At 31.4% G+C, this 12,431-nt stretch overlaps 1 protein-coding gene across 4 annotated transcripts in view; it reads right to left on the bottom strand.

The window, feature by feature from the left end:
- The window catches only part of Senp7 (SUMO specific peptidase 7), a 138,903-nt gene continuing 126,472 nt past the window's right edge, over positions 1 to 12,431 (bottom strand). For all 4 annotated transcript variants that reach the window (XM_076868115.2, XM_076868117.2, XM_076868118.2 and 1 more), the window contains 8 exons: positions 11,755 to 11,877; positions 8,583 to 8,675; positions 7,657 to 7,781; positions 6,503 to 6,555; positions 5,744 to 5,787; positions 5,564 to 5,632; positions 4,747 to 4,897; positions 1 to 1,832 (listed from right to left, as the gene is read on the bottom strand). In XM_076868115.2, the coding sequence (XP_076724230.1) occupies positions 1,695 to 1,832; positions 4,747 to 4,897; positions 5,564 to 5,632; positions 5,744 to 5,787; positions 6,503 to 6,555; positions 7,657 to 7,781; positions 8,583 to 8,675; positions 11,755 to 11,877 (796 nt within the window). In that variant the 3' untranslated portion in view covers positions 1 to 1,694. The remainder of the gene's footprint in view (positions 1,833 to 4,746; positions 4,898 to 5,563; positions 5,633 to 5,743; positions 5,788 to 6,502; positions 6,556 to 7,656; positions 7,782 to 8,582; positions 8,676 to 11,754; positions 11,878 to 12,431) is intronic.

Genomic DNA, 12,431 nt, shown 5'->3' with positions numbered 1-12,431 from the left:
TTTAATTAATTGGAAATGTTTAATATAAAATACTGATATCCTCAAAGCATTATTTGCACATGAATTTAGGAAAATTAATTTTAATTTCCAAAACATAATAAAGGACAGTGGTATATTTTAAAAACATACAAACAAAAAGTTAAGAAATCACAAGATGTCTTGTATACTTGCGTCCCCAAAATTAGATGTACAAAACAATTAATAGTCACCTAAAAAAGTCTCTCCCCCACAACACACACATAAATTGGGAATGGAATATGCAATTATAACCATCTTTATATGCAATCTCCAAAAGACATATATCTTTAACAATATAAAGATGGTGACAAGATAACAAAAGCTAAGGACACTGAAAAATAACTGACAACTTCAATTCACATGATTTTGAAATATTTGGATTTTTTAACTTTATCTTAAATTGTTTTTGTTTAATTGATTTACAGTTACAATGTAAGTCCAAGAGATGCTTAAAACAAGATTAAAATAATATTCTTTAAAAAAGTATTCTTATCTGAGAAAATACAATACGATCATGTCTCTTTCAAAATATTCCTGATAACATTAGAAGGTTCTAAGGTGTTTAATCATATATAATACCACCATCATCACATGAATTCAATAGAACTGTTACCTGAATATTTAATAAACTATTAAGCGCCATAGGTTTAAGATCCATATCGGATCACAGGGCTCTAAAAACTACAATTTAAAAATATAAAAGCAATGAGAGCAATCTGGCTTTGCAGATGAATACTGGGTAAACTAAGCTATAAAATTATATTTTTGGTTCTAAATAATAAATAGAACTTTGAGGGTATTTTTGTTAAAGATATGAAGACACCGATTTTATCTTCTATACTTACAGAAATTGTGTATATACAGTCTGTGATAATGTGTAAGTGGATATTTATATAGCTACACCTCAAATAAACTAAGTTTGGATACATATATGATTTTTTAAAACTCAGTTAATTTTTTGTTCCCAATTTTACCCCAAACAAATGAACTAAATCCTCAAATTCCCCACATGAGACATCAAAAGTAATGGGAAAAAAAAATAGAGCAGAGCAATTGTGTTTAGCAGTTGACAACAATAAGCTGCACTTTGAAAGAGGAGTTTTCATCATCTTCCTAACATGAATTTTTTTTTTTACATTATACAGAAGGGATGCCGTAAATGGCATTTTCTGAAGCCTTGATACTAAATTCTTTAAAAAAAAAATACACAGTATTCATACTGCATGCTTGAGCTGCAAAGAACAGAAATACAATACAATATGACTTGTCAACAAATTTGACAAGCACTGGGGCTGGCACCAGGGAGGACCTGACTCCCATCAACACCCAGTCATGTGGAAGTACAGATCACATAGTTTTATTATTTACAAAAACATTCCCACATTACATATGCTATTGTATAATCCAAGCATATTTATCAGAAAAATATCAAATACTTATGAAATTTTAATTTCTATCTAATAAGTTTTATGTATATCACCCTCATTCCCACTCCATCTATGAGAGTCCAGCAAGTCTAATAATATATCTTCTATATTTTAAATAATAATGTTTGTTCAATGACTTATAAAACTACTGAAAGTTATTTTCTTCTCTGTGAGCTGGCTAACACAAATGCTGGTAAGCGGCTTTCCAGTAATCTTAGAGAACATATGTGTCATGTTTGTACAGATTAACTAGCTACTGCTGCCCTTGCGCTGCTGCAAATGAAGTTTCAAAATGAGCTCTCGAATATCTTCCCGTTTGGTCTTTATTACATGACGAGGAAACCATTTCTCCAAATGAATTGGAAGTTCAAAGTTAACAATAGGATCCTAATGAGAAAAAGAAAGAAAGCAATCACTTTAGCAGCATAATTTTAAATGTGTCTTAATTTCATTTTTATAGGAAATGAAAAATTGCTAACTTTTTAAAATAACACTTTATTGAGGTATAATTCACATGTTATACAATTCACCTGAAAATATAATTTATTTATTTATTTTTGAGTTGCAGAGGAACATGTACCTTTATTTATTTTTATGTGGTCCTGAGGATTGAACCCAGTGCCTCACATATGCTAGGCAAGTGCTCTACCACTAAGCCACAACCCCAACCCTACAACTGGTTTTTGTTTATTCAGGGTCGTATAACTTTCACCACAATCAAATTTAAAACATTTTCATTAAATTCCTAACTTTTGATCACTGAAATTAAATACAATCTATTCTGCTACAATGAGTGTTTAAGTGAAGTATAACAAGCAGAACTGCTAAACAGATTGAGCATAACTCAGAAATCAACCTGGTTGCACAGCACAAAGATGCATAACTGTAATTCTAGCTACGTGGGAGGCTGAGGCATGAGGATCACAAGTTCGAGGCCAGCCTGAGCAACTTAGTGAGACCCTGTCTTAAAATTAAAAATAAATAAATAAAAAGAGTTGCAGATGTAGCTCAGTGGTAGAGTACCTCTAGGTTCAATCCCCATTACCATGGCGGGAAAAAAGGAATGATTTGAACACAATTTTTTCTCAGCATGTTAATATTTTTAAACTATGAAAACAAATAGAACTGGGAGTGGTGGTGTACACCTGTAATCCCAGCAACTCAAAAGACTAAGACAAGAGTATCACAAGTTCAAAGCCAGCTTGAGTAACTCAGTGAGACCCTGTTTCAAAGTAAAAAGTAAATGAGCTGGGGATGTTCAGCTCAGTGGTAGAATACTTGGGTTCAATTTTCAGTATCACCAAAAAGAAAAAGAAAAAAATTGATAAAGTCTTAGTGAAAAATAATCTCAGATAAAAAATAGAGAATTCTACAAAAAGGCCCTCTTTTATTCTAAGAAATAACTGATTCAATTGCTTAAGAACCACTACATTTTCCATTATGTTAAACTTAAGTGAGAAATTACAAACTGCAACTGCAAAGGTATTCTTCTGTGCTTGAATTTTTCAAAAATTGCTAAATAAGGCGACCCTTAGATTATTTTTACTAATTTGATATTACTAGAAGCCAGATGTTAGGACTTCCATCTCAAAGAAAGAATTAATAGCTCCAGGATATAAGGCTGAAATGATGGACTGATTTCTTCCGGCAAATGCTAGAAGCAAATGCTAGTGGAGATTTATTGTCTAGTACTTTTATTAGAATTAATTTTATTTTTGTTAGGGTATAGTTACAAAGATTCTATGGACTGAAGCTATATAAAGTATAGCTATATAAAGTATTATATGGACTGAAGCTATATAAAGTATAGTATCAGAATGTATTAGTAATAAGGCACAGGAGTACTCTAAACAAAGTCAAATCTATTTATAAAGAGTATTAAGAGAACCAGAATTATTACCAGTTGAGGTTCCAGTGTGGAATTAAAAAGGGGGGTATTATGGTTTAGATATTAGGTGTTCCCCTAAAGCTCACATGTGAAACAATGCAAGGCTTAAAGGAGAAATGATTGGGTTAGGAGAGCCTTAACCCAACCAGGGAATCCTCTGATGGATTCACTTGAGTGCTAACTAAAGGCAGGCAGGGTGTGGCTGGAGGATTGGGTCTTTAGCAGCATGCCTTTGAGGTACATATTTTGTATCTAGCAAGTGGTGTCTGTCTGTCTCTCTCTCTCTCTCTCTCTCCCTCCGTCCTGATCATCATATGTGCCACTCTCTTCATGATATTCTGCCTCACCTTGAGCACTGAGGAATGGAGTTGACTATCTAAGGACTGAGACCTCTGAAACTGTGAGCCCTCAAATAAACTTTTCCTTGTCTAAAAATTGTTCATGTCAGGTTTTTTTGTCACAGCGGTGGAAAAGCTGACTGAATAGGGGTAAATAACCGATAGACATTACTATTCTCCATAACATGTAATATCTTTTACTATATGTTATTCTTCCTCTCCAATATTAAAAACATCAAAAAGTTCTAACTGCATACTATAACCCTTATGCTTTGAAAGCACCTTTAAGCATTCTCTAAGCAGACTCCTGGTCAAAAATGCCTTGCTCCTTTACCCATCTTCATAAATGATATTGCTAATGGCTGAACCAATGAGCTGATCATTCAAAAAGCAAAGAATGATTCTTTGCCACTAAAAATCTTTACTATTGTTACAGTTGTATAGAATCTCTGTGAACTAGAAAATAACAGTCATATTTGTCATTATATTTCCACAGCTATGAATAAACAGGTCTTTCACTTTGGGAAATTCTCTTTAAATATCATATCAGCACTGTTCTTTCTTTCATTCTCTCCAATTCTCCAAGACTCCAAATACATGTAAACTACAAATTTTAACTGTTTTCACCCTTGCCTCTTACACTGTTTTCTTTACATTCTTTTCTCTCCCCAAGCTTTCACTGGATACTTTCTATAGTCCTTTCTTTAAATACACTAATCCTAACTTCTGCAGTATCTAGTCTGTTACTAAAACCACTAAATAAATTCTTAATTTCAGATATACTATTCCACATTTTCAGCTCTAGAATGTCCATGTGATTTTTTAAATTTCATTTTTTCATTAATTTTGCTCATATTTGGCTTATTTTTTCTAACATAGTAATTAAATCATTTTAAAGTTCTTGTCTGCTATCTCTAGTATATGGGTCATTTGTGGTTCTATTTTTTTTTTCCTTCTTCTTCTTTTTTTTTTTTTTTTGACTACTTATAACATTTTCTTGTTCTTTGCTTACCCAGAAATTTGTGGTTATATGCTAATAACTGTGAATAAAAATCTTCTTTAAATCTTCACATACCTTGAAGAAGCTTTCCACATATTGTAGTAAATACACTCCACAATCACTGCTATTATCCTGTTTAGGAACTTTAGGGCATAGGTCAACCATGCTTGTTTTGCTGAATTCACGATGAGTTTTTCGTTTAACTTCCCATTCTACCTCTAAATACCTGAAATGATCAGTAAGTAAAGTGATTTTAGTAGGAATTGATCCATACGAATATTTTTATGAAGAAAAGCATCTGCTGCCAGATATGTTGTATCAAACTAATTTCCAAAGGCTGAACTTTAACAACGCAAACCATATTTAGTGAGCCTTCACAAGTGCCACTTTAAAGAAAATAACATGATTTTCAGACTAAAAGCTAGTTTTTATTGAACAATTCAACTTCCCAACTCAAATACAAAAAGACGTATTTATATTATAAAGTAAAGTAACAAATAACTAGTTTCATTCACATTCCTGAATTTTCCAGGTCTTACAGTAAATCACAAAAATATTACACACACATATACACACACACTGATGTTAATTTGTGAGTTACCCTCACCCCCAGGTAATATTTTGAGAATCAATAATATTTGCAATGCTCTTTATAAAATTATAAAATTTGTTCTATTATGAATACAAATTCTGAGTTACCTTTCAGGTAGTCTTCAGAAATATTAACACATAAAACAAGATTTTATTGATTTGATTAGATTTGCAGGCTTTGTTTAAATGCATATTAAAATATAACTCCTCATAAGAGTGTTTTCAGTAATTTTTAAGGTAGTTTCAAAATTACTGAGGCTTTTCAGGGAACAAATTGAATGGTAACATTGTTATTACTTACTCTCGTAAATTCTGAACGGTGTTTTGTATAGAAGCAGCTTTCAAGGAGTCTAGTATGAGAATACATGGCCTAGTTAAAGCAAAGGAAGAATTAAGATGGAAATACTTTTATAAGAACTATACCTAAATACATTTACAAAACTGTATTATTATTATCATTATTATTATAGCACATACTTACCTTTTACACATTTTCTTTGGTACTGACATACTCATTTCGGTACTCTGAAATAACATGAATTTTTATGACTTTACAATTAAAACCAGTTTGAATACATTAATATTCAGTTACTCCTCAAAATGTGTCAAACAACTTGGAAATTAAAATTTCATATATGAGTTCTTTTCATCATCTGAAGTAACTAATTTCATTTTCCAAAAATGCAGTGATTTATTTTCCTATACTGGTAAGAATAATACTTTTGGAGGTTTAATTTGGTCTAAAAAACAATCTGGAACTTGAATTCTATTAACTTTTCATTATAAATAGGAAAATTTGCCTTTACATACATTCTGTAACCCAATTTATGATGAAAGCAGAGATACTTTTTTTCCCTCTGAAACAAAAGAAGCAGAGTATAAATCTGCATTAAGGAAGAAGAAATGGGGAATTGTGTTTTTTGTTGATGTCTGGTTTTGGTTATATATCTGAGAAACAAGAGGTCAAATTTAAATAAATTTCTTTAATGGGGGCACTCTCGGTATCTTTATTTTTCTAATTATGAAAATTATGATGGACAGCTAAAGCAAGCTAAACAGATAGAAGAAGAATGACAACTTCTCTTGTTCTCGTTCCCCAAGATTGTCAAAGAATCTTAAAGCAGCACAATTTAACTATGAGCCACTAATACCAATTCCTGTCCATTTAGTTATATCCTATTTTATAGTCAACATTATATTCACGAGTTTTCCTTCCTTCACTTATGTACAGTACACTTACTTGAGAATCCTCGGCACTCAAGGAGAGTGTTGAAGTAGCATGTAAGTCATTTTCTAATAAGAGATAATGAGGCAATTTTGAGTCTTCATTGTATGTCTGGTACAGATAATTTAGATAAGCTTAAACTGTAATTTATATGCAAAGAAGTAAATGAAAAATATCTGGGATCTGTTTTTTTTTCATGGTTAATGTTATAAATAAAATTCAGTCAATGAAAATAATTGATGATGGTTTTAGGCAATACATAAACCCCAGGGCCAAACCTGAAATACCAGTTAGTCAAGCCAATTTCCTATAAAAAGACAGTCTTCAAAGACAGCTCATTAATCAAAACGTCTCCTGTTTTAATGTAATAGGTAGTTAATTGCTGAGTAACAGTTCTTCTAGGACCAAAGAGTTTTGCATAAATATACTTTTGAAGCTCAAAAGGATCAGAGAAAATTTAAAATAATCAGTTGTTTTATCAGGTTTTCTTCCTCCCCACAATATATGAATATAATTAATGGTAGAATGGCTATTGTCAGTTATGCTTATAATTTAGGCTATAGTTATAAATCACATAATTTTGACTTTTTTCTCAAAGAAAGTAGATTTGTTTACTTAATGAAGATTATAGGTTATAATAAGAAAAATCATGGAAGAATTATAAGAAATCCTGTATTACTCTCTGAAATACTAGTCTATTAAAAAGTATTAAATTATATTAATAAATGAGAGATTTCAAGCTATGCCAGAAGATTTGTCATGAATTCTTGGTCATATTAGAAAAGTTTTTCTTTAAAAATGCTACAGTAAAACTTGGCATCGACAAATATAACTTAAGAATTACATTTCTTCTACGGGCTGGGATTGTGGCTCAGCAGTAGAGTGCTCGCCTACCATGTGTGAGGCCCTGGGTTCGATCCTCAGCACCACATAAAAATAAATAAATAAAATAAAGAAATTGTGTCCATCTACAACAAAAAAATATTTTTAAAAAAGAATTATATTTTGTCTATATAGAGGACTGGATATCTGGCATAAAATTTTCAAATTTTTTAACTCTTCCTTCTAGTAATTTAATAATAAATAGACTACTTTTAACTTCATCTTGCTCCCTGTAACCATTTTACTATTGTCATCATTAAAAATACCATCTACATTAATGTTGTCACCTATTGTTTTGTTGTCAGGTTGAGATTGATGAGTCTGGGATTGCTGGGGTACAGTTTGTGGAAAATCTTCATACACAGCTTCTTCTAACCATGGAAAACAAATGACTGCAAGATACCAGTGAGACCTGTTGAAAAAGAACTACAATCTTAATAACATGAAAAACTCTAAGCAGTATAGAAGAATATATTCTCAAATTACATTCTGAGAAAGTGGGTATGACAAACTTCACATTAATTTTGAAGCTATCCATTGTAATATCTGATGTAATGTAGAACACACATTCCAAAACTAATTAAATAATCAAAGTTATCAAAGCCACAATTAAAACTACTTAGGGCAAAAATCTAAAAAATTCAAACTTTGTTTGCTTTCATAGAGTCAATGTTTTCTTTTGAGGATTTGCTTTAATGAACAGACTCAGATTTACTTGTTTTGAATCAGTAAAAAAGACAACAAACTCTTTTTTTTTTTTTAAGGTGTAGATGGACGCAATACAATGCCTTTATTTTTATGTGATGCTGAGGATCGAACCCGGGTCCCGCTTGTGCTAGGCAAGCGCTCTACCACTGAGCCACAATCCCAGCCCCAAGTTTGTTGTCTTAATAATTTGAGATTCACCTTGTATCTTTTGATTTTTATTTAGAAGATCTTTCCTTGAATCAAAAAATGTAAAGTCTCGATCATTACAGTCTTGTAGCCATTTTCCTTTTATTTTTCTCCCCCATATTTACAATATACATATTATCAAACCAAAATTCAGAGTAAGAAATTCATTGTTTTGGCTATATTCAGAACAAAAAGTTAAAAATAATACCTGGGATTTATGTACTCATGTTTTTTTTACTGATTATTAGTCTCAAAAATACCACAAATATTTTTTTCTGAACAATCTCTAATTTGTTTCTTAATAATCAGAAATACTCACGACTCATTCACAGGTACAAAGATGTAATCTTTATTAAAAATATTTATGTGACGAGTCCATGTTCTTACTCTCTTATGTCTTCTTTGAGCCATTCTGGGAATATAAAACATGGATAATTTGATTTGTTAAAAAAAATAAATAAAATTTAAGATGAAGACTTCAAGTGCCATTTTTATATGCTGAAAATGCTAACTTTATTTAAGCATTTTCTTCCAAATGTATAATTTAACACACTAGAAATAAATTCTCTTGTATTAACTCCTGGTTGTTCTTAAATTTGATCACTATGAACGATGGTTAAATGTGCCAAATAAAGACAAAAATTTATTAAATGCTTTGTAGGTTCCAAAGTGGCTTAGCACTTAAGAATATCTAAGCCTATTTATTCTTCTTGGCGCCATCTGAGTATGTTGCAAATTATTTACCCTTAAAAAAAAAACTGTCCAAATGTTTTGTTTTTTTTAATTTCTTTTTAGTTGTAGGTGGACACAATATCTTTGTTTTATTTATTTTATGTAGTGCAAGGATTGAACCCAGAGCCTCATGCAAGCTCAACCACTAAGCTATAACCTCAGCCCCTGTTCAAATGTTGTATCTGTGATGAAGGAGGTGTTAAAACTTAATGGAGGAGAAAATGAGACCTCTTTTCTTAGATATTAAAACATGAAACTTTTCTCCCTTTATTTCAGAAATAATAGGACAAGGCTAAGTGTATCTACCACTCATCCATCTTTCTTTTATTTCTTCAACAAATATTTACTAGGTTTCTAAGAACAAATAATGAAAATAATCTATAACTGCACTAAAATAATTTATAATGAAAGAAGAAAAAACTAGACAAGTAACTAAAATATAAGCAGTATAAGGGTAGAAAGAAATTCTAATAAAATAGCTACCTCCAAAAGGGTTAGTGTGCACACACAATAGTTTTTTTTTTTTTTTTTCCCTCCTCCTTTTTTTTTTTTTTTCCACACTTAAACCAAGTTTGGATGTCACAAAAAGGTTTTAGGATTATAAAAGCATTTAACATGGGCATAAAGAAGGTGACATGTGACTTCTGACTCTGTGCATTGGAATTCTTTTTATGCAGGGAAAAAAAGAAACTCTTATATAACAAGTAATACAGTAAACAGAAATTTTTGCAACATATTCAGATAAACAGTAGTTAGATAATTCTAACTAAATAGTTAGATAATTCTAACTAAAACAGCTGGCATAAATATTTGGAGTATATAGAATCCAGAATGAGCTAAAAAAAGATGCAATAGGAATTAGCTACCATGTGAGAGATTAACTACTATACATGAAGTAATCAGTAATCATATGTCTACTGAATTTTCTTATTTAAGAATGACTCCATCATAAAATTATAAAAATTACTTTCAGCTAGCATTTGAACTATTAACTTGTTTTTCATTTGAGAATCTTCAAAACAAGCACCTAATTTTATTTGTTTCCTTATATTACTGTTGGTAAGCTTCCTGTTGATGCTAATCTTATTTAAGAATATATTAGACATAAAGCAAGGCAAGGAAAATAGGAGAGAATATAAGGGCCACAACATGATATCTTTTTCTCAGTTCTTAACTATGTAGAAAATAATCAATTAAATATCTAAGAGTTCTCTTTGTATTTAGTAATAGGCATTGTTATCTTCTTGTATTTTGAGTCCCTAGTATATTTCAAACACTTAGATATTTAACTGAGTATTTTCTATACAGTTAAGAATTGAAAAAAGAGATCAGGGATAGGGTGGAAATAAGAGAGACAATGTCCTTGACCTCACAGAGACCTTAGGTTGAGAAACAGAAAACAAATAAGTGAGCAACTAACATGATTATAGAGATCATATTGTGAAACAAAAAAGCACCAGGAGAAGAAATTTTAGGCAGTAAATGGAAAAGAACTGAACATATTTTAAAACTGAAACAGGTAGGGTGAACTGAAATATGGTAAATGAGAGAAGGGATAGGTTGTGAAATGAGTTTAAGGAGATGGAAAGAAGCCAAATCTCATAGGATCTCATATACCATGATAATGAGTATATTTACCATTTACTCTGCAGTTTCTTAAGATTAGTAGTTTGAGCCTTTTGTAGTAGATTTATTATTGGCCATTAAAGTTTGTTTCTCTTGCTGATTTGCAATTGTCTTATCTTACACACACACACACATGCACACACACCTGATTTATAGGGATTCTTTTTGTGAATATTAATGATTGCTTTGAGATGTGTGTGCTTATGTGTGTACACACATTCATACACACTCGTATCGGACCAAGCATTAGTTGGGGATGAAAATTTGTACAGAAATTTAACCAAACTGCAAACAAATATGGCATTTACTATCATATTCCATCAGTTTAATTAAATAGTTGCAGGTCAGCAAGGATATAATGAGGAAAACAAAAATAATCATTATCTTTTAATTATGTAATATAGGGAACTGGCTACAGAAGTAAAAGAAAGTAAAAAGCAAAAAAGAAAAAGTGGGGGCAGTGTTGGGGGAGCAGTGAGGCAACAAAATATAAGCATTTTTAGAAACTGCTAAGCCCAGAGGGTTCAGGGCAAAGGGAAGCAGCAGTCTCACCAGAAACTGGAGATCTAGCAGATCTGTCCAGTAAGAGTCTAATAAAGCCCAAAATCACAGCCCAAGGCAAATAGGATAGAGAGAAAACAGCCTGACTTCTTTATTCCTGGCCCTCTAATTTCTAGAACCCCTATAAAACATGCAATTAGAAATGTAGCCTGCAGAGTTAGCCCCCCTGTCATAGGAAGCAGAATAATATAAGGCTAAAAAGTGATTCTTAAGCAAACAGACCTAGGACTTGGACAAGAGGTAATATTGCCCACTCTAAGAAATACAATAAAGAAACCGCTTCACCAAGATTATCAAAATAGTGTGTGTGTGTGTGTGTGTGTGTGTGTGTGTGTGTATAAATCTACTCAGTTTCATTTTATTTATTTATTTTAATTAGGTGTGTAGGGCAGCAGAATTCATTTGCTTCATTGTACATAACTGCAGCATAATTTTTCATTTCTCTGTACACAATGTAGCATCGCATCATATTTGCAGTCATACATGTACCCAGGGTAAAAATGTCTATCACATTCTACCATCTTTCCTATCCCCATACCCCTTCCCCTCCCCTCCTCAGAGGATTGACTTACGAAAGATCAGGATTATCTTCTGTTAAATTATTTTCCTTTCTTGTCAAGCATTTATAGAAAAAGCTACTAAAAATGTGACTTCGTTCAACAAGTTCATCTGATGCCTTCTCCAATATAAGATACCTGTAAAATAGCCATCCACAAAATTATTTTTAGATTTTACCTTGTTTTTTCCAACTATCTTCTATGTTCTAGAAATCACAATAAATTATATCCAATTAAATTCAAAGTATAAAAAAGACTCAAAGTGAATTTCTAAGAATCATTGATGATTTGAGCTTTCCATTTGTTCTTTAGTTATCAAGACCATTTGACACTGAAATTGCCCAATTTATTCATTCATTTAATTAACAAATATCTATCCAATTCTTAACACGGATCAAACACCACATTTAAAAGAGACACATGAAAAGGGGATATAAAAGTACCTGTCCCCAGAAAACTCAACAGTTCAAAGAAGATAGAAAAAATTATTAGTCAAATAATCATATGAACAAATAAGACTGAAACTATGACACTTCTAAATAAATCTAGAAAACTTTAACAACTAAAATGTGACTACTATCTGAATTCTTAGTCTAATTCTATCCTAAAACAATTCTTCAATATAATTTTATAATTCAATCTCTTAAGTGACTAAACTCTTCATAATTAGGAAATTCTGCAATTTCTAACAA

This window comes from Callospermophilus lateralis, chromosome 10 (genome assembly GCF_048772815.1).
Source record: "Callospermophilus lateralis isolate mCalLat2 chromosome 10, mCalLat2.hap1, whole genome shotgun sequence".
Classification (NCBI taxonomy): domain Eukaryota; kingdom Metazoa; phylum Chordata; class Mammalia; order Rodentia; family Sciuridae; genus Callospermophilus; species Callospermophilus lateralis.
Note: the sequence above shows the minus strand (reverse complement) of the source record. Positions and strands in the feature narration are given on the sequence as shown.